This window comes from Excalfactoria chinensis, chromosome 1 (genome assembly GCF_039878825.1).
Source record: "Excalfactoria chinensis isolate bCotChi1 chromosome 1, bCotChi1.hap2, whole genome shotgun sequence".
Classification (NCBI taxonomy): Eukaryota; Metazoa; Chordata; class Aves; order Galliformes; family Phasianidae; genus Excalfactoria; species Excalfactoria chinensis.
The window spans coordinates 19,901,183-19,924,348 of NC_092825.1; the positions used below are offsets into that span (position 1 = coordinate 19,901,183).

General features: G+C 38.3%; 1 protein-coding gene across 2 annotated transcripts in view; it reads left to right on the plus strand.

Moving 5' to 3' along the window:
* Positions 1 to 7,373, plus strand: part of POT1 (protection of telomeres 1) — a 62,810-nt gene extending 55,437 nt beyond the window's left edge. For both annotated transcript variants that reach the window (XM_072340940.1, XM_072340946.1), the window contains 4 exons: positions 1,456 to 1,550; positions 1,988 to 2,079; positions 4,575 to 4,680; positions 5,678 to 7,373. In XM_072340940.1, coding sequence (XP_072197041.1) covers positions 1,456 to 1,550; positions 1,988 to 2,079; positions 4,575 to 4,680; positions 5,678 to 5,790 — 406 coding nt within the window. In that variant the 3' untranslated portion in view covers positions 5,791 to 7,373. The remainder of the gene's footprint in view (positions 1 to 1,455; positions 1,551 to 1,987; positions 2,080 to 4,574; positions 4,681 to 5,677) is intronic.
* The last annotated feature ends 15,793 nt before the right edge of the window (positions 7,374 to 23,166 follow it).

Here is a 23,166-nt window from a genome sequence, read left to right on the forward strand (position 1 = left end):
CACCAGCAGAGATGACCCGCTGTCACCACCCACCCCTCACTGTGCTCACGCAGTTTGATGAATATAGAACTTTCAGCAAGCATTAATGAATGTCAGTGGGTGCAGTTTCTTTGGCATGGAAGAATACAGTGACACCTTCACTTCATACATAGTTCTTTGTCAGATGCCATTTTGTCAGATTGCCCCTCTGCTGCCATCTGTCACACAGCAACAAAGTGTAACAGAATATTGGTGGAAAGGTTCAGCTTCTACTGCCATACCATCAACATCTACCTCTGACATTGTAGGCCAACATAATAAAATAGGAGGTATTACTTTTGTAGAAATGTTTATATCTGTATCTTTTATGGAAGATACTGTGTCCTCCCTCTTGGCAGACCTTGTAAGTTCAAGAAGTGTTCTGTGTTGCACAAATTCAGTCCTGTAGGCAATAAATAAAAATATATAGAACATTCAATGACAAAAATATTGCGTATTACACATGAACCCTAATGTCTCCCACAGGGGCCCAACAAAATGAATACAGAGAACTATTTGTCATATTGTTTTGACCTTTCCATAAATGAATGTTCACAACTTTTTGAAATAAAGTTAAAGAGGATTAGCTTCACAGGGCTTGGCTCTGTATTGCTTGCACTGAATTAAGGGTATTGATTTTTATGACATGTTTTCTAAGAAATTCTAAAAGATAACAAATGTTTATTTTAGTACTAACGGCCATATACTAGCACAGAAACTTAATTTGGAAAAAAAATAGCTGTTCTGTCATTTTGCTTCTTCAGGAAAATTTAAAAAAAAAAAACAAACACACTTTGAAAAGTTCTTCAGCATTTACTTATTGTGTTGCATTGTGTAAAATTCATAATCAAGTGTAAATGTCAGTAAAAAATAAAAGAAACAGATAATGTTAATAACTCGTATTTAATGAGTTTAATATTTAACACTCTAACCCTGTTGTGCTTTTAGAACATGCTATTAGTTCAGATTCATTCCATCTTTTATAAAATAAAATGTTGTCTGCATTGCTGTACAACAAAGTGGTGGAATGTGAACGTATCTGTATATCACAGAATCACAGAATGACCCGGGTTGGAAGGGGCCTCAAGGATCATGTAGTTCCAACCCCCCTGCCTAGCAGGGCCACCAAACATACGCCTTTACTAGATCAGGTTGCCCAGAGCCCTGTCCAACCTGGTAACCATATCTATGTAGAGATGTGCAGACCAAGTTTATTTCTACTCAGGAATGATTCAAAAGAAGCATTAAGGATTTTGATATGGCCTAAATCTTGGTTTGTTTGTTTTTTTTTCAGTAAAATAGTTGTTTAAATTAGTAGATAGCTTAGGCTGCCACTGATTAAGGACATTTGAATTATTTCTTTCTGTGCAGAATCATGTCTCTGGTATAAACGTTTCACTGCTTAGTTAGTCTCACTGTTCTTGTTTTAAATTCTAGGTGCAAGAACTGTTCAAATCCAAAGAGTATCGAGAATCTGAGTTCCCTAGCTGAAAAACGAGAACCATCATGGGAACCAACTGAAATAGCACAAGGTTAGATGACACGATACTGTCCTGAAACAATTTTGTGCCTTGATTCTTAAGTGTGTATATGAAATGCCTTTGTTTTCACTGGACCAGATCTCTTTCATCTTGTATGGATAAGAGGAGTAGGAGGATCCTACCGTAAGGTAGAATCTAACATCTAAGCCAAGGTTAGCTATTCTATTACTAGGATAAGAATATCTTATAATCTTCCTATATTTTTACAGTCTTACCTGTTAAAGTGTTTCTCGGCAAGTTGCAATGCACTCTCACAATATGAATCACGCTTTGACATTGAGAGCCTTTATTTTTTGGCCTACCAATTTATGATTTAATTAGAATATTTAGAGTAAGTTACCACTGAAAGAGAGGTATTGTGTCAGCTTGTGTTGTTGTAATTTATCTTGCATATTCACTGTATGAAGCAGATCCATCTTTTCCTTCAGTTTTAGGTATTGAACCACTGCAGTATGTTTTTGTTATGAAGTTCACACTGGTTGATGGAACAGGAGCATTAAATGCATATCTTTTTGATTATGTAAGTAACCCTAGGTAAAGGTAAGCTATATGGATTATGTGGATTTGGATTTTATTTGTTACTGGAATAGCAGATGTATGTATGGAAGTATTCATTCTATGTTACTTGCAGCATTTTATGGTGTCCATTGGAAGTGTTATAATGTTATTGACGCTGCTCATCTGTGAAGATACTCAGGATTCAGATTTAGTTATTTTTCAATAAAATATCAGAGTGTAGAATATCAAAGCATAAAGACAAAGCTGAAGCTTGTTGATAATTTTTTTATCTCCATAGACTTTTACACTTTTCTGTGGCTAAATTTTGCTTTTGTAGGCATCCTGAATGCAGTTTGAATCAATTTCAGGATTTATGCAAGTAATTTCTCAGTTTGAAATGTCATTACTTCCTTTTTTTTTTTTCTCAACTTCAAATGGAATCTAATATAAGTTGTCTGTTGAGTAATTCCTGATTGTTTGTTTCATATGACTGTGAACTAGAAGAGACCTTTCTTTTCCTGATGCTAGGTTGTAGTTATAGTCATGAAAGTATGTCTTTGATTCCAGAAGCACTTTAATACCATTACTTTATTTACCTTAGAATTAATCTAACAATCTCCTCTGAAACAACTTAAGACCATTGAGACACTGAAGAATACATACTTTGCCTGATACTACACACTGTATGAGTTTTCCTTCTGAAGGCTGTAAAAACACAGTTAATTTCATCTTCTTCTATATAAGAGTTTTTTATCAGTATCAGAGGTGGGTTTCCATAAGCTCTGAATGTTCTCACTTTTGTTCTGAGTTCTTCTCAGTTGGCTCACATCTTCCATGAGGACTGTAGCATGAGTCATTACCATACAGTGCTTCTATTTCTGTAATTATAATTACACAGAGATGAATAAATTTCTTGCTCATTGGTTCTTCTTTGGTACATTCCCCTCACGTCTGAACAGAACCTCAGCTTTAAGACGTTTTCTCATTCCTTGTGCAGTTGATTTGGCTTGCTTAAAACACAGTGCTTTGTACATGTATCGAGTGAAAAGTACTTGCCATCTTTCTACAGTTTGTTTTCCTTTTATGTGGGGAAACTAAAATGCAGAAGGGAAGTGGGGAAAAAGATTTTAAACTGTCTCTGAATTTAGAAATTCAGAAATCCATAGTTTACAGTAGCCAGGAGTCTCATCAGATACTGTTTACAGCTCAGCTGAAGGAAAAAGAAACGAGTTTCTTCTGAAGTAACAGTTGCTAGCATCTCTGCTGGTGGTAACTTCAAGGAAAGGCCCTACCTTCCTAGCCTAAACTTCGGTCCTTCGGCATCGCCTCAGAAGAAGCCGTGTTACTTTGAAGTACAACTTTACACTACCTTCCAGTCACACTTTTATTGGAATGTTGTCAGTTCTTTTCTTATTATTTGATTTTTGTAGGAAAACATTTTGAAGTTGTGTAGTCAGAAGAACTCGAGGAAGGGAAAAAGTAGTTACCTGTGTTAGTTTTGCCACTGGATTATCTGCTGACTTACAGTCCCTTAAGCATCTTATACAAAAATTACACAAAGGATAGATTATTGAGTATTTTTATACTTTAAAAAAATGATAAATTGCCATCAAAAATTTGAGTTCACCATATGAAGCTCTAAAGTGATATTAGCCCTGAGGGATACAAAATTAGGCAACAAGCATGGAAATTATAAAATCGGGGTTTTGTCAGTGTTGTTACTGTATGTAATATTTGAAGAAACGTTTTATCTAATATTTCCTTGTTCCATTATTTACTTCACTCATCCATGCAGAAATGCATCCTGCAGTATGAGCCCTTTGCCATAGTTTCTAAAACTGTCAAAAAATGAAACTCAAACAAAGGGAGTCCCACTTGAATGAAGCCAAGTAGTGGTGCCCTGTTGTTTTCAGCTGACTTTTTTCCCCTGAAAGTGTTCTGTTCTTTGCAGTTGAAGGAATGTATCATCATAGTATCATAGTATCATAGTATCGTGCGAGTTGGAAGGGACCTTAGAGATCATCGAGTCCAACTCCCGGGTTTCGAGCCCTCTGTGTAGCGAAGTGGCACTTCTACCCCTGCGCCACAGGGGGGATTCGAACCCGGGCCCTCCAGTGCCGCAGGCAGCAGCTTAAACCACTGCGCCACTGGGGGCACACAATGTCCTTGAAGACTGACCATCCTCTCCCACCTTTACATTATTTGATGATGGTGATTTATGAAGAATATTTGACAGTTATATGTACACACCTACAGTGCAGATGTTTTAGTAGTATGCTCTGCTTTCTGGGTGGCTGTAGTCTCTGAATACTAAGGAGTACTGAAAAACAGGTTTTTCAGGCAGTTTTTCTTCCTATATCTGGACAGTAAAAGTTTTTTTTGTTTTGTTTTGTTTTGTTTCTATTTTATTAACTGTCTGGATGATTTTAATTTCTTTAAAAGGACGGGCAGTCAAAGTTCTTGCTAATGAGTTCATACCTTTCTTCCAACACCTCACTCTCTTCTGTTCTCTTCCAGGAAAAGTTTTTCCAAATCCCTGCCTCTGAAATCTTAACTAATAGTTTTCTTCAGCAAAAGATGGAGATGACCATGAATACACTTTCTCCTCCAGGAAGAAAATTAGGTCAGTTTGCTGCTTTAGAGGGAGATGAAAATGGAAAGGATCTTTTGGTCTGCTGTTACATATGCAGAGTTTTAGAATTCAGCTTACACTTGGGTAGAAATCAGAAACAAGAAATGTGGGTCTCTATAAGGGGAGTTCTGATCAATTTGTTTTGATACCTTTCTCTAATTATAGAAGTCCCTGTTGAGGAAAAAAATAGTAATATTGATTGAGTAAATTCTCATGTGAAATGCAGTGATGTGTGAATACGATCATGTAAAGATAGACACTAATGTGTCATTTCAGTTCATATAGAGGTGAACGAGAACACCCCTGTACTGAGTGTTGCAGTATATTAGGGAACTGGCACATGCAGTGAGTGAGATTCTACATTTGCAAGTGCACATTCTGATTTATACCATCCCTTGCTACAGGAAACAGCCCTCAGAAATTAAGCAGAAAGCTTTAGTCTAGATCCAGCCAGGTTTTTATGTAGTGTTTTTGTTGTGACAGACAGTAGCTGTATCCAAACCACATCCATGCAAGGTATCTGTATGTCTCTGCCACTGCTCCAGCCTCAAGAGCATGTTCCCACAAAGTACATGAATATCAATGGCAACCACACCAAAGTCATTGTTTTTTACAGAAGTGGTCCTATTGTGAAGGGTGTAGGGGATTCCCTTTTTGACCAGCTTCATCAGTCTTAATATCACGGAGATTTTAGAAAGTCTTTATAAATGCTGTAGTACTGTAGAAGTAGTGGTATCAAGAGCTTTCATAGTGGAGGTGGTCTGGGAGGCTGCTTGTCACTAAACAGCATTTCTGGTGGTACATGAAATTTTGAGACACAAACTGGAATGCCAGTTACGGATTTTAATTTCAAATGAGTAATTAATTTTTCTTCTCTTTAAATGTTTTATATGTTTAAATATCTTGGTTAAGATTCTGCTCTACTTGTACTTCTCTTCTAGAAAAATTAGAAATGAGCTTTAAATTATAATTTGTTTTTGATTTGTAGATGACTTGCCGTGGCTGGAATGCTTCATCAAGTCCTATAATGTTGCAGATGGAATGAAACATCAAGTTTATTACCAAATTTTTGACACTACAGTTGCTGAAGATATTGTATAGAAATGTGTTAATTCAGTAAGAATCCAATTATTTTTTAATATATCAGAGACTACGTAAAAAAATTCCATGTTCCATTCTTATGAGTTCAGCCTGTATGTACGGCATTTTAGTTCTTGTTAAGGTGAATGGAAATTGTGTTTTGATGTATTTTCTACATTTCTACATGCATTCTAATGATCTGGGTGAACCGAAGGAGACTGAGCTTCACTGGAGGCTGCTCAGCTCAGGCTGATGGAAAAAATCTGATACCCCAGATACCCTGATACTATCATTCAAAAAGGCAGCAATGAGGTTATAAACTGATGGTTTTACTCAGAGAGTACAATCAGAATTAATGCTGCTTTGTTCATTTTTGTGCTAAAAGAAAAGATGTCAGTAGAGATAGAGAGAAGAAGCTCTACAGTAAACTTTGAGACTTTTCTGCAAGTATTTTGATGGTGTTACAAATCTGACCATGTAATGCTTATCACTAAAATTAAAGTCAGGTCATGAAAGCAAGATTGTTTAAAATTGTAAAAAGAATATTGAAGTTCAGTAAAACGTAAAGATTTTTAAAGTGACCCAGTTGGGGACCAGAGTTTATTACCTGGGTTTCTGTTTTCAAAGGCTCTCGTATCTGGGTTAAATTTACTGTCAGATTAAACTGCCAAGATCTGCCTTTTCTATCTTACATAATCAGATTGTTTGACTAAATTTAGAGATACGAAACTAATCTAGTGATATCATGGCTTGAAAGTACTGCTGGAGAAATTACTTGATGGTTTTATTTTGCATTCAGAAGTACGCACAAGAAATTCAGGGCATGTTTCTCCACTGATAATTAGTGTAGAAATCCCTGTCAAATTAAATGCTTTCCGTCAGAGAAAAATCTCACAATATTTACAGCAGCTGTTTTTTAAAGGAGTTCAGGATCAAGATACAATACTTGTAAGCGGGTAATTATTTTACTAATAGGTGATGCTTTCTTCTTTTAAATCTTTTTGGAGCTTGTTATTTGGTTACATGATTTGTCAATTTAAAATTTCACCAAATGTCTTCAGATAATTTTCTGACACTCTAAAAGTTTGTAGTGAATTTATATGCCATGACCCCAGAGAATATGTGCTTTATCCATCAGTGTGTAAGGGGAACCTCTACTAAAGGTGAATGGTGCATATTCCCTTTAAAGGAAAATCTGAACTTCAGAATGGAGCTGGCCATTTACTAAAGAGCAGAACTGGTTCATGAAACAGTGCCTGAATCTGTGAATAACTGCATAAGCAAAAATATAATGTTATTAAATGCGTATTATTAAACCTGAGGCACTTGCAGGACCCAAATGATGTCAGAAGTAAAGATTTAAACAGAAGACAATCTTTTGTAGCGTTTCTTGTATATAGTGCATGAAAATATTGGAAGGAGAGTTTTTTATTTTTATTTTTTTAATTTTATTTTACCAACTGACAGCAGTAATTGATAGTATATGTTTTATGTAAAGAAGCCTTTTTATTACACCTGATGTCTGAGATCCCTGCCAGAAGATTTGACACTTCTGTGCTGTCAAATGTTGTAACTATTAAAATATTTAATAAAATCTTTTCCAAAGACTGCGGTGTTTTGTATTTGACTTTCAGTTTCTAGTTCATAAGACAGTGATGAAAACTTTGCTATTGGTTGTCTTGCTTCAAATGAATGCTTACACAGTTTGTTGGATTGGAACGTATGTATTTAATTCTCTTTCCAAATGTAATTTGTAGAAATAATTTTAATTAGCAATGAAAAAAACAATATATAGTACTAAAGATCATTGCATAGAAAAGAATTAGTGCAGAGTTGAAAATGAACATGAACTCCTGTTCCTCTCCCACCCTACTAATTACACAGCTGAGTGCATAGAAGTGGTAAAAATGTAACTGAAGTAAGGATTGAGTCTTCAGTGAATGCCAGGCAAAAAAAGCAAAATATATGTGGGAATACTGTTTTCAGGAATTCCTGTATGTTTGGGCTTCCGAAGTCCTTGTTTTAAGGTGGATTAAACAATTGAGATTGGATGTCTTTCAAAAGTCAGTTGAATTTAAGCTCTTGGTTGCCTGAAATCCTGTTGAAGTTTCCAAAGGAAACATCAGAATGTACAATAATAACACACATTGCAGATGCAAGAAGGCATTTCTGATGGGTGACCTGCTGTTCAGTGGTGATTGAACTTTCTCATCAGCTTTAGATGTTACAGGATCCAGAGATTTACAGACAAGACTTTGAAATGCTTTGCTTAATACTAATCCTTTGGCTACTGAACAGCAGGAAGTGGGATTGAAAACACAGTGGAGTTGGATCTAACAAGCTGAGGTTTGCAACAGAAGGAAGAGAGTTTGTTTTAGTCGGGGTGAGTTCTTATCATTATCTTCATACCACAGTGTTTTACATCGCAGTGAATTTATTCATGTTAAAATATGTGAAACTGGCATGAACTGGGACACAGCAACTACAGAAAACTTTCTTCAGGGAAGGGGAAAAATCAAGTAAGAATTAGTTTCAAATAAGCATTATTCCAAGTGTACTGAACAGTGAGTGTAAAGATAGGAGACAAGGAAATTCAACAGAAGATAAAGGAGAGAAGGAAACTGTTTCAGAGGACAGCAACAAAGGCAAGATGGACTCTCATTAAGAGAGGCTTAATGAGACTCTGCTGCAAATCCTGCTCAGATAATTTCCTACATGCTAAATACCCATGAAGTATTGTGGTTTGTGGAAACACCCACCTGATGAAGTGCCACTAGGTCTGAGTTGCTTTAAAATTTTAGAGAAAAATTGTGTTACAATTAATGAGGGGTTTTTTTGGTGGTTGTTTTTGTTTGGTTGTTTTTTTCAGCAAAGGTCAGAGCAGTGCCATAATATGTGTCCCTTCTTTTCTGATACAACTTTAATGATGACAAGTTCGAAATGTTTCTTGAATTTTTTAACTAAAAGAGCAACAAAACAGAACAATGGAATCTGCTGCTTCCTTCTGTACACAAATGACTCCTTAAGCAACTCAGAACTCCTCTGAAGCAATGTTTCCAATGCCAAACGTGATCAGTCACATGCGGTATGAGTATTACTGGGGGTATTGTTCTTAACTGGTGAAGGGGTAAGGGGCTTGTACCAGGCAGCAGTGTTTAATACTATTATCTTGGCGTAACTATGCTTTTGTATGATATTTCATCTTGAAAAATATTCTTTTCTGTCAACATTTACAGTGTTAAAGATGCAAAATCCCATAAGAAGTTGGAGCAGTGATTGAGTTTGACATAAATCCACAATTTAAAGGGAGGTCAAAGATCATGTTGGCATGTCACACTTTAGATACTCACTGTACTGTGCTCAGGTACCTTTATGTATTTACTGTTGTCTTTCAGATCTCACTGCTCATAATGCTACAGTTTTCCTAAAGGTAGATTATTGGCTTTGATTGCTTTTCTGCTATATGCTATTTTGTTAAGGTGTGCAACCAGCAAAGCAAGTAGTGGTAAAATTAAGGAGAAAGGTGTGGAATGATCTTCCCCTAAAGGTCAGTGAATTCATTTATTAGCAGTGTGCTGCTGCTTTGGGTTCTTGAAGGAAAATGAAGATTGAAGAGCTGTGTTTGAAAGCATGGGAAAGGTCAGGAGCTTCACATGAAAACTCCCTTGAAGGGTAGTTCAGAATGAGGAGTGCCTGTTAAATATCTGACAGTGCACTTCTAAAAATAAATTAAAAATAATAATAACGAGATACTGTAGTCTGAAAATTTTGATGCAAATCTCTTGCTTGCCATGAGCCGTGTGATTTGGTCATTATTAACTTTGTGTTATTCCTATCTGTATGCAAGTGGTTCACTAGACTACTAATTCACTAACTTGTTTGCAAGTTAGTTCGATGCTTCTGGATCCGTTTCCTGGAAGCTGATCCTGTTTGACCTGATGTCATGGCTTTGTAATTTTGTTATTGGTATTCCACATCATAACACCATGTGGAGCACAGAGAAGAACTGCATGTCCCAGAGGTCCTCATGGTCAGAGAGGGAAATACGTCATGGAAGTGATGCTGGTTCTCTCTCTGACTGTCTGGCAGTGGGTGTGGGTGTGCTTCCAAGCCATGGCACATTCGATTTCAAAGTAGGCTTCTCGATCTTCGGAAACCTCTCTCTCTCTCTTATTTTACTTGATTTATTAGCCTCGGTTTTGATTAGATTGTATTGTATTGTGTTATCTTGCATCCCGATATCATAGTTAGTAAAAGAAGTTTTCCTCCTTAGATCTGTTTGTTTCCTTGAGCCCAGCTCCCATCTCCCTGCCCCTTTCCCTTTTCCCTTCCCATTTTTCAGGGGCCTGTGGGCCCCCTGCTCCCCACCTCAGCCCCCCCTTGTCACAGTCATAGATTGATCTAGATAAGTCTGTGACACCTGAGAGAGATCAGTTTGTTTTTCTATTAAAAAATAGGAGAAATAAAAATAAAAATCCTTGCAAAAATACCATATCCTCTATTGATTGGATACATTCTTGCACTTATCCAAGCAACAAAATGATACCTTGCAAATATTTCTTTTCACAGCAAGCTTGCAGCACTGTAGAACTAGCAATAGTTTTCAAAGCTCATTTAGCCTCTTTTCTCTGGAAAGAATGGGAATTCCTTTGGCCTACTTTTCAATCTGGGTAAAGAGATGGCTGATCTGATGTGATGGGGCAGGGAATTCTTAACTCATTTCTTAGTGGCTGTGGTGAAGGTACTCATAGCCTCATTTTACATATTGAGGTCATTGGCTAATGCGTGTCAGGAAAGCATAGAGCTGTACCAAATACTGTCAAGAGCACATGGCAGCAGAGCAAATCAGAATTGGAAATCAATTCCAATTGAAACTGACACAATGAAAACGAAAGCAGAGGGAAGTGTGACACTGTTATATTCTGCTTTTTGTGATTCAGCTTTGGTAGAGAACTCTATTCTGAAACTTAAGCCAACTAATAACTAAAAATTCACTGTGATGTAAAGCTTCATTAAGCTTACTCAGAGAGGCCACAAGAGACAGTATACTGAATGTGTTTTTATTTTTGAAAATTAACTTGTTTTCCTTAAATGTTTCATTCTTTTATCTTTTTTCTGATGGTACTTTTAAGTTCCCAATCCAAACAGCCTCTGGATTTTCCAGTTTAGCCTATCCAGCAAGGCTGTCAGCTAAGTATTTTACAGGAATTGAAGTCTTAACTGTCTCTGTCAGCAGTGAAGCTCCACTGCCTGGACACTGATTACTTTGGGATCTAAAGAAGCCACTGATCGCTTCAGGTGATAAGAAGCACCGCCAGTGTTCAATAACAGCTCCTCCATGCAGTTTTCACTGTCTGCATTGATGCTGCTGGAAGACTATTGTAGAATGAGTTGATGTGCATGCTTGCTGCCTTCCCACATATACAGGAGCACTCTTAATAGCTTTTGAGTGCTTACCAACAGAGTAATCCAATTAGAACACACCTGTTTCTCCTCAAATCCATTCGGGAAGGTTGAATATTTTAAAGAAACAAATAAATAAATAAATTACAGGAACAGTTGGTCATGATCGAAATAACAGAAGCATATTAAAATCTATATTACAATAGCTGTGTCTGCACAGTTGCAAAACGTGCATTTGAGTAACATGTAATGCCAGCTGGTACAGCTCCTTAATTCCTCCTTTTCAATTTGTGCTTACTTTCAGGGTTTGTGTTGTAGTAAAACAAATTTATCCTCAGATTAACGTAAATAAATACAAAAATAACAAAGAAATAAAACCTACTGAGTTTTTTGTTAAAAAAAAAAAAATGGTATTTCTGATCTTGGTCTAGGAGTAGAGGAAAATAATTGACAGTTGTCACTGTTGGGTTCTTTTAGAGGACAGTAGAGAAGTAGGAGCTGTAACAGATGGGACTGATGGTTATAGTTGTATTTTCAATAAACCTACCCAGTATGGGATGTATATATATGCAATATATATGCAGCATTGTCACTGCTGACAAGTTCAGCAAGGTTATGACATAGTCATACTGTCTTCACAAATTACTCTCAAGCAAGGAATGGAGCCGTGCTTCCAGTCTTCCACAGGAAAGGAAGGTCCTACCTGTAAGAATGAGTGCTTTCTCGCTGTCCTCTTGTCATACTTTAACTGCTACTTTTTTCTTTTAAAGAAAAAGCATTGAAACTTGTCAAGATTTTTGTAGTTGGATTGGTGGATCTAAGATATGCATGAGACATAGAGCTAAAGGACTGACAGAAAATGCAAAGGTGCCTCAAAACAGTGTGAAGTCTTGACTGATACTCCTGCTCAATGGAGAGGGGAGACATCAGTGAAAATGACAAAATATCTGATTGAGACAGATTTTATCAGTGTGAATTTCATGATGATCCAGCCTCCCTGCTCTGAAGACCTGAGACTTTTTTTAAACCAAATCAGGAATAAAGAAGTTTATTCAACTTGGGGTTTACAGAATCATCAAATGGCCCTTTGATCATCTTTATGGCTCTCCTCTGGACCCTCTCCAACAGCTCTCTATTTTTCTTGTATTAGGGGCTCCAGACCTAGGCACAGTACTCCAGATGGGGCCTCACAAGGTCAAAGTAGGAATGGACAATCACTTCCCTGTCCCTGCTGGCCACCCCTCTTCTGATGGAGCCCAGGATACCATTTACTTTCCTAGCTGCAAGAGCTCACTGCTGGCTCATGTTAAGTTCTTCATCCACCAGGACCCCCAGGTCCTTCTCTGCAGGGCTGCTCTCAAGGACTGCTCCTTCCAGTCTGTATAAATGCCTGGGATTCCTCTGGACCAAGTGCAAAACCTTGCACTTTCCTGTGTTGAACCTCATTAGATTCACATGGGCCCACCTTTCAAGTCTGTTGTGATCCCTCTGAATGGCATCCCTTCCTTCCTCCGTGTCAACCGCACCACTCAGCTTGGTGTCATCAGCAAACTTGATGAGGGTGCACTCAATTCTGTCATCGATGTCACTGATAAAGGTGTTAAAGAGCACTGGTCTCAATACAGACCCCTGGGGGATGCTGCTCATTACCAACCTCCACCTGGACATAGAACTATTGATCACCCACTGTCTGCAGCCTTTCAACCACTTCCTTATCCATCAGGTTGTCCACATCCCTCCAGTGTGGAGATAAGGACGTGGGTTGGCCTGAGCTGGCTGGCGGATGTCCACCACAACATCTCTGCTGCTCCATCCATTTTATAAATATCCCCTACTCCAGATTGGCTTCTTCCCACAGGTTGCAGTGCTGTCAGAAGCCTAATCCTGTACAGGCTGTCTGCTGGCCACTGTGCTTTCAGAAAACATCCACTAACTCTATCTTGCTCTCCTTTGCAGGCTTCAGGGGAATCTCTGCTTCAGAGCCTGCAGCACCTCTTTATTTCCTTCTTCTCTGGTCTTGATGTTCACAAGGCTGTACCTCATGTCTCTAAGGCACTTTGCCTTTATTTAGATACATTTTCTACAGGGCCCTGCCATGTTGGCTGTGGGGTCCAGCTGTGCCCTGTTGCAAGGCTGTTGGAGCTGGCTGGATCTGGCTGTGCCTGGCACAAGGCAGCCTCACCCTCTCCTCACAGATCATAGAATCGTAGAATCACAAGGTTGGAAAAGACCTACAAGATCATCTAGTCCAACTGTCTTCCCGATACCATTGCTACCACAAGCATGCCACTGCAACCACAAGCGTGCCACTGCATCCCCTGCCAGCACTTGGGCACGGACACAGCACCCTGTCTAAATTCTGTAGACAGAGAAGCATGCTCACAGGCACTCTGTGAAGCCTATTTACTCGTCCTTAGGGTGACCAGGGGTACGAAAGGCTGATGGACGCAATTTTCTTCTTGTACCTCTGGCAGTATTCAGGCTCTCAGGCTGATAAGATACTGACATCTTGCTATTGCTGGCTCAGTTATTCTGATTTAGTTAAAGAGAACAGCATGAAAATTGACAGTGTAATAAATAACGTTAGAAAGCTGTTAATTCGACAGTCTTAGCCTGTTCAGTGATGGAGCTGAGCCAGACTGTTAATGAGAAGTATGGTTTCGGTAAACAGAAATACATTTGGTCATGATCCATAGATGGCTTTATTTCTCAAACTGAGAGCAGAAATTATGTGGGACAGAAATATGCAGTGTTCTACACTTTGTTCAGCTATCTGAGAAAGACATTATTAAATACTTACAGCATTCTTCCCTGTAATAGATGCATGTAACTTAACTTGTAGTTGGCAGTAAAGGATTTGGACATTTTAATCAAGAGAAGAACTCAACGCTTAAGTCCTAATTGTGCAAATAACCCATCTGGTTTCAGCAGTTCAGAACCAAAGTGATATTTTAAAAGCTAAATCAAGCCCTTAGAAATTAGACAATCTGTTGCCACTTCTACCCAGCTGTACTTCAAGTGATGGCACTATTATATGCTAACTCATCTACTACTAAGCAACATGTAAGTGGAAGGGCTTCAAACATCTGAACAAATATTGGTGGTAGACGTGGACAGAAAATATCTAAAAAACATTACTCTTGAGGCAGCCAATCCAGGGACCACAGCCAGTAGTGAATCATTTGTGCTATGTTCCTCACAGACAGATATATAGATGTAGTTCTTATCATAGATTGGGTATATTTACAATCAGGTGAAACACAAATGAAATAAATGAAAGCAAAGGATGTGAAAGAGCAGATATCAGGTTAACAGTGTAATTAACAAACTTGCATTGCAACTACAGAGCGGCTCACTGTGTTCATATTCCCTGCAGGGGCATCATTCTATTTCAAGTCTACAGAACACAAGAGATTTGATTTCTTCTCTTAGCTTTGCTAAAGGTACGTAATCATTTTTTCAAATATTGCTCATCTCTCACTTGAGAAAGTATATACATTTTCAAAGGTGCTTTCGGAAGAGCTGTTCAACTTGTCTTCCAGAAAGTTGTCTATTTTCTTGCGCTATTACATTGTTAGGACCTGTCATTCAGAGCTCCAAAGCATTATTCGTTTACCTTGTATGGGATCAGGTATAACAAGAATTTATACTGCCTTGCATCTTATTATGGGCTAAATCAATTCAGATGCCAGGTGGCATGGTAGAGTTAACACTATTTAACCTCAGCACTTCACCTTCTGAAGATAAATCACTGACAGATCTTTCTGCCAGTCTTTTTTAAAAGAGGTGGGTATGTATATCTATTTGAATCTTCAGTATTAATGCAATTCATTGATTCAATTAATTGTACATTTGTACTTAAGGAAAGACCAAGATCCAGATTTCTGAACACAAATAACATATATCAAGCTACTGTCAGAACTGGTTCAAATTCATGCAAGCAACTACTGTTTTCAAGAATTTCAGTACTGATTTGGACTATCATGAATAGTGGATTGGTGGTAACTGCTATTTGTGATTTCCCTTCAAATTGAGATGCTAATATGAATGCATTTGTCTGAAACCTTCACCTAATGTCTAACAGAGAAAAATGACATAAACTCACCATCTATCTGCAGAATCCTGATTCACTTAAAGCTTGAAGGTGATCCTGGACCTTCTGGGATTATAGTACATAGTCTTGATATTGTGTAGGTATGAAAAGGAGCTAAGAACCTGAATCTTTACAACTTTTTGACTGTGCTTTGTGTACATCCATGTCAGGCAGGAATCAATTTTTGAAAGTCTGCCTAATGTTTCCAGTGCTGATTTTCATTTTCAAGCAAGTTAAAGACATTTTTTATGCCAGAAATCTTAGGGTATGAGTTGAGATTGGCATGGTCCTTCTTTGAATGCTAATGAATGAGTATTGTCTTTAACATTTTGTCTTTGGAAATATAGTAAAGTGTCCTCTGGTTGCTTCCTAAATCTCAACAGGCCTTATTCATTCTATAATTGTGGTGGTTTCAATGCAGTTAGACTACAAATAGGTTGGACAACTCATGTGAATCAGATGCACTCTGTATGGCTCTTTCTAGATAATGAATGAAGGCTTAAAACTATTGTATTTAGTAATAAAGATTTACTGTTTTCTTCAAAATATTCCAGCTGATTGCTGATTAGACATTTGGCCTTAACAACAAAATTTCATGTGAACATAGAGAAAAGCTTTAATTAATATGATGTTAATCTTTTTAGAGTGACAGTTACCAAACTATCATGGGAAAACAATTAAGGATATTATAGAAGTAAAGGGAAAATAACTTTGAAGTTTATTTAATTGACGAAAGGCTAGACCTCAGTTCTCACCCATCACTGCTGACAGCCTGAATTGTCACCACTGGATTCTAAAAACAATTGGTGCCTTCTCTAACCTTCTCACTGAAGGCTGTAGGCATTATCAGGCTATGCATAGATACAATTATTTCTAAAGATGCAACTTCATAAATCATTTATGCCCAAGGTAGTCTATATTGTAACCCAAAAGATCAATTCTGATCATAAGTTCCCACACTCTCTTTCATGATCTGGCTGATGAGTGCCCTGATGTAGCTCAAAGCCAAGCTTAGCAGAGAGAGGGAAGGAGGAAAAACATAGATGTGATCTGTGTTGATGTAGGGAGAAACCATCTGTTTTAGCAACAGCACTGTCTTAAGATCTTAAGCAATTAAGACAATTAAATCTGTACCCAGCCAGAGGTCAGTCCAGGAGAAAAAATACTTATGATTTTCTTTCCAGAGCTCCTAGAAAGAGATCAAATTTGTCTCCACTTCCTTCCAGAAAGATTTGCCATTCACAGTGGTCTGTGCTGATTTTGGCAACATGATTTGTCATTTTCATGTAATTTGATCAACAGTAAAGTAATTAAGAGTATGACTATAAATTGCTCTGATTAACTGGTCATAGCTAGGATGAGTGTAGCTTTTATGTCTCGGGACTCTTCTTTCAGGTTTTCTCCCTGCAGACTGGAAGAACAATTCCTGTGCTTGTTAATATCAACTTGGCTTCTGCTTATTAGGTACTTTTCTTTATTACTGATTTGTTTACTTATTTATTGGGGTTGTAGCAGGAAGAATTTAAACTTCGGAGGATAGTACACAGGAAAATATTCTTGCACTGTGCTTGTAGTTGCACTCATGGACAGGCAAGTAGATGTGCCTAAATCCTAACATCAATAGATGACTTCTGAATATAGTAAAGTACAGATGAGCTGAGTTCTAGTCCAGACTGTTTACCACCAGTTCCAAAACCAATTGCTGTAGTCTCAAAACCCATGTGGCAAAGTCCTTACTCAAAGAGCAGCTTTGGCTATTTTCCAAAGCCCCCAGATACATCTGACAATTAAAGGCTGGAGCAGTGCCTACCAGGTAGCTCCGCTTCCCCACTGGGACATAAAAACACACAGAAGTGCTGCTGTTGACCCAGTAAAAACATGGGCTATGATGTGACAAGAGCAAGCTAAAAATTGCTCAACAAAATGGAAAATGCCAAATACATTTAAACACAAATATTTTTCAGAAACTCATCCAATTCAAGCCCTTCTGCCAGAATGTAGACAGTGTTTAACTGGACACTGGCCAGTTGGCTGAAATACCAGATGCTGAAGAGCCTCAGCATTCCGGGTCTGTTCTCTTGAGCTGCATAACCCTGTGGATGGCTCTGGGCCTCCAGGGCTCCCAGATTATCTGCTTCCTACCGTGGCATCTGGAAATCAAGAGTCTTTACCCAAGGTGAAAATCTCAAGAGTTGGCTTCCAACTCCTGAGCAGGAAGCCCCCCATCCACAGCATTTTCAACAGGGATGCAATGTGTTTTTTTAGTTTCAAATAACTGATATGGAATTTTCTGTGCATCTGGAAATTTTTATTTGTTAATAATGAACAGGTTGTTGCTTTGAATCCAGTGTAAAGCAGGATTTCAAAGGGCCATCTAGTGCTTTTCCTTCCCCCATGCAAGGCTAGCTATGCCTAGGCCATTCCTACACATTTGTTCTGACCAGCTATAACTGACCTTAATTCTCATGGCAAAGTAAAGAAAAGAACTAGGATAGTGAATCAAGGTCAAGTGATGCAGAATGGCAGTATTTATCATGGACACGTTGTTGTGGCAGGCACAGCATTCACAGTTTCTTTATGGTTGTAGTACTGCATAGCCAGGATATCAATACACCTGATCAATACACCTTCATATTTCTGCTGGGGAACATCGGATGAGTCATCTCACATGTATGTGCATGAAAACTGCAAACATAAGTTTATAATGGAGACATTCCATGATGAATTTTGTGTAAGCATTAAGTGCTAAGTAATAATTAGCTAATTAAAGAAGTGAGGAGGATGAGAGAAAAAGAAAGATGGAAGCAGATTATAAAAATGGAAGTGCTGAATAATTCTTCAGTAATCAGTGCATAGCATATTGCATGTCTTATATGTCTTTTGTTCTTACTTAATCTGGAGGAATTTATATATGAAGTAGGTTTCATTCACATATTCTAAAATTTGGTCTATTACAAGAAATTGTTCAGAAACAAATGCAGCCTTAATATCTCTTCCAATCTGTCTCTAGTGGGAAGCACTAAATCACTAAACAAAGATCTTGCTTGCGGAACTTTCTATCTAGCCATCAACACCGGTGATTGCCTCACGTTTCAATCATTTGACACATTATTTGTGAGATTACCACTGCGCATTTGGAAGTCAAATTAAGAAAAATATGTTCGTTCATAATCTGCATAAGCCCCGATTTCAGACAAGAAAGTGTATATTTGTTGTATAAAAAAGCCCTGCAGATTGAAGTGGATATTTTGGGAAGTGTCAAAAATGAGAAACACGAGCAGCTAAAATCTTCCCCCCAAAAGATTGTATTTACTTTAATTGTGTCAAACCTGTAGTCAAGTTAGTAATAAGCATGCAGGTCATTAAATAGCTTCATTGAATTTGAGTGACATCTGCTTCTGAACAATTAGATGGCACAGCATATTTTCACAATGAGAGAACTGACTTAATTTCCCTCTTCTCTCACTGAAAGTTTATTAAGTGATGCATCCATTAAAGTGCTTGTTTATTAGTGAAGACCAGATGGCCAAACTCTGTAAGTGTAAAGAATAGCTGAGCAGTGTCAGGCTTTAATTAAGTACTTACAAATTAGAGGAATGTCACTTAAAGCACAGAAGATGAAATTATATCCTTTTTTGCTACTATTATTCCATAATGCTCAGGGGGGAGAGAAAAAAATAAATGTATGACACATTCTGAAAATAAATGTGACACAAAAATGTACAAAAATGAGTGACATGCCTTTACCCAAACTCTGTCACTGCTTCTGTTGAACATACCTGAATAATTTCTTACGTGTATGAGAAGCTTTCACTCCTGTGTTTCATGTGCTCTAAGTGGGAACTAAAAGTACTCAGAAGCTGAAGAATTAGGTGAGAAGTCTGCCATACAGACTAAGCTATGTCCATTTTGTTTCATCACTCTGGAAGAAAGTGAGCATATAATAGTCATGCACACTTTTTTTTCCCCACTAAATATAAGTAATGGCTGTGGAGTGAGAGACTGGGTAACACACACACTGGGTTAGACTAATTATTTTAATATGTGCCAGATGCCATGGGTCTGTTTTATGGGTGAACACAGATCAGGGATTCAAACCATTCCAGCTTGGCAGGGTGTTTTTTGTCCCCCTTCTATACAAAGCATGGAGAAAGATGGAATGGTTTAGGCTGCGGGGGGGTTGCATTTCCTGATAGACAATGCTCAGGCCAAAGAATAGACTTCCTTGGGCAAAGCTGGTTAAAGAGACAGCCAGAAGCCAGGCTTATTAGCAAAGGATGTTGACAACATTAAGCCCTTTATGTATAAACTTTTAGGTATATGGATTTACAGCAAAACTACCACAGCTTAAATGACAAACATAACTTTTGTAACTTCATCTCTCAGAAGTGTAAGAAGAGTTTCCATAACAAAACATAAACAAATAGAAGAACTGTTACAACCCAGGCATTCAATACAAATGCTATTTAAATAACTGCAGATACTAATTAGGCCCACTGTCCAAGCTAGAGCTCCAATACTGAAAATCAATTTAAGCTTAATGTTGCACATAACTCTTTCTAGTGTAAAGGCTGCAAATCTATAACACAGTTTCCTTTAAACATTTAGAGATTTTCTGGTTGTTGCCATCAGCAAAACAGCTAGAACACAGCAACTTTTAGTTCTATGTGGTCATGATACAAGCCCACAAGTCCTCCTGTTCCCAGAACAGAGTCCTCAGTTTTTGCATTGTCACCAGCAAGGATTTATCAGGGGATGGACCTGTCCCATTTGATTTTGACTTCTTTTATTTCCAAAGACCACAGGCACTGAAGATTGCTTTGCACCCAACAGTTCTATGCCACTGCAATCACTGCACCTCACTGCAGGAAGCACTGGGTGGACCAAATCGTGCTTTGTTGGCTAAACTTTTAGCATTTCACTCCTCTGAACTGAAAAATCCACTAGTCACACAACCTTTCCATCATGAATTAAGAGGTGAGTTTCACAGTGGATACGCTAAGGATGAAAACATGCAACAGTCTGTACTTGATTAATTGTAAATATGAACTCTCTGGCACACGGCATCCCTAAACCACTAAGGTGTGTCAAGGGAGACTTTTCTCCACCTCTTTTTCTTATTCTCCTCCTCGGCTTTCGAAAGATGAAAGAAGTAGGGCTATATCGTATCAGACCCTTACACTTAAATGTCTTGAAACTCTCTTGCAGTTACATTTGGAGGAAAAGTGAAAAAGTTTAAGGTTCACAATTCTCATGGCAAATTTATGATGACTGAAAAAAAATATTCCTTTAGCTCACATTGATTACAATGGCTCGGCATACTCCATTGTGTCTTACTATTGGATCTTCTAATACAAAAGTATATTACGTTCTTTTTGTTTTAGTGAACTGTAGTGTAATTATTCAGCAATTAATATCCTGAATGGCCCCCCGTCTTCTCAGTCTTTGTGGTAAATCTTGCCTTTGTCTTAATAAGATGGATTTGGCTCATTGTGTTAATAACTATCCTCATTATTTTGACTTTGATAAAGGGGTATATTTGAAAGATCAGATATGCATCACTGGAAGCTGTATGTATTTACATAGTTTCCTCAGCTATGGGCCAGTCTATCATTTGTAAGAACCTGAGACAGCACAATTATTCTCAGTAAGGCTATGCCCCTTATTGTGGCTGACTCCACAAATATATTGTGCAACCCATCAATACAGTACCACCGACACCAGAAAGTAATTGTGTTTTAAAATATTTGCTGTATGAAGGCAGAAAAGGGTAGAATGAAAAGTGCATCAACATTTCAGTGTTAGTAATTCCACCAGATGTATTTCTCTTATTGAAGTGATAATTTGTGGCCAGATCGTAAGTCCTGATGTACCTTTGTCATCTGGAAAGGTTCTCCAAGGAGCAAAGAAATCTATCGGCAAAGGTTATATAACTACAGTGACAGATGGAGACCTAAGTGCTTTGTGCCCTATGCTCAGCCTAGTGCCCAGTACTCAGGGAAACAACAACAGAAATGGAACTTTAGTTAGCTTGTCATCATCACTTTAGAGACTCTTTTAGAAGACTCATTTTGACTTGTCAGTTTTTTCATAAACTCATATGCAAGTGAAAAGATTTCCTATTTACTGCTCTCTTGCGCCATATAACACGGTCAAAAGAAGGAAGCCTGGCAGTATGCTTTATACATAGACATGCCTTGGTATATTGCAGATCAGATGCTGAAAAATGATTGACATTCACTGTTGACAGACATATTTAATACCTTTTTATTAAAACAACATATGTCTGGATTTACTTTTTAAATACTAATGGATTGCTCATTATTTATATTAAGCATATGTTAAGAACGATGTGTTTAAACACTGTGAAGATTCTTTTCAGAAAATGAAGGAACAGGATCTGAGACTGACATTTAACAACTGTTCTACAATCATAGAATCCGAGCTGGAAGAGACCTTTAAAGGTCATCTAGTCCAACCATCCTGCAATGAACAGAGGTACCTGCATCTAGATCAGGTTGCTCAGAGACCCTTCCAGCCTGGCCTTGGGTGTTTCCAAGGACAAGGCATTCACCGCCTCTCTGGGCAACCTGTTCCAGTGCTTCATCACTTTTATTAAAAAACTCTTTCCTTATATACAGCCTAAATCTCCCCTCTTTTAGTTTGAAATCATTTCTCCTTGTCCTGTGACAACTAAAGAGTTTGTTTCCTTCCTTCTTACATCCCTTCTTTTAGATGCTTAAAGATCATATGCTCTCAGATCTCCCTGGAACCTTCTCTTCTTCAGGCTGAACAGCCCCAGCTCTCTCAGCCTGTTCTCATAGGGAAGTTGTTCCATTTCCTGGATCATTTTTGTGGCACTTTTCTGGACACACTCCAACAGGTCCATGTCTCTCCTGTACCGAGGACGCCACATCTGGATGCAATATTCCAGGTGAGGCCTCACAGTGAAGAGAAGAGGGGCAGGATCACCTCCCTCACCTTGCTGGCCACACTGCTTTTGATGTAGCCCAGGATACAGTTGGCTTTCTGGGCTGCAAGGGCATGCTGCTGGCTCATGTCCTGCTTGCCATGCATCAGCACCCCCACATCCTTTCGAGAAGGCCTGTGCTCCATCCTTGCATCCCCCAGCTTGTATTAGTAGTGGGGGTTAACGTGACTCAGGTGCAAGTCCTTGCACTTTGTTTTGTTGAACCTCATGAGGTTCTTCTCCTAGTCTCGCTGTTCAAACCTGTTTAGGTCCCTCTGGATGCCATCCTGCCCCTTGGGAGTTTTTTGAGTATAGCAGATGCAACTCCCATTTTTGTAATTGAGGAGGATGTTGTGAGAACATGCATTAAAATTTCTAAAGGTAAAGAAATGCTGCTTTGCCATCACCCTTTCAGTATCAAAAGAAATATTTTAGAGGGAATAGAAATAATGCACTTTTCAGTAAGTGCTGTGTACCAAGGTTAACAGTATATTCTACAGCTGTGGGCTGGCAAGATAGAAAGGATCAGGCAAGTTTACAGTGTCATACTAATTTTACTAATTTTTAACTGCAGTTTACAAGTGAAGTTTTGATTCAGTTTTAAAATCCGAGCATCTCACTCCTGCCACCCCCACTTTACCCAAAGGGACACGTGTTGATTCTCAGGTTCTCTAGTGAGCGGATTTTTATGCTCTGGATGCTCAGGATCTTAATTCTGCTGTTCTTTGAAGTTAATGGCAAAACTTCCACAGATATTATTGGAGTACACTCAAGATTATAGTCATGTCATTTAAATTCCTGATCTGGGAAGGTCTTTGATATGACAGACCAAGCCTGGATGAAGAATACAGCTGGAACAGAATGGTTTTAGGTAAGGTCTTACAAGCTGGTTCTTGGCAACCTTGGACAGCATGTTGGGGACTGGAATGTA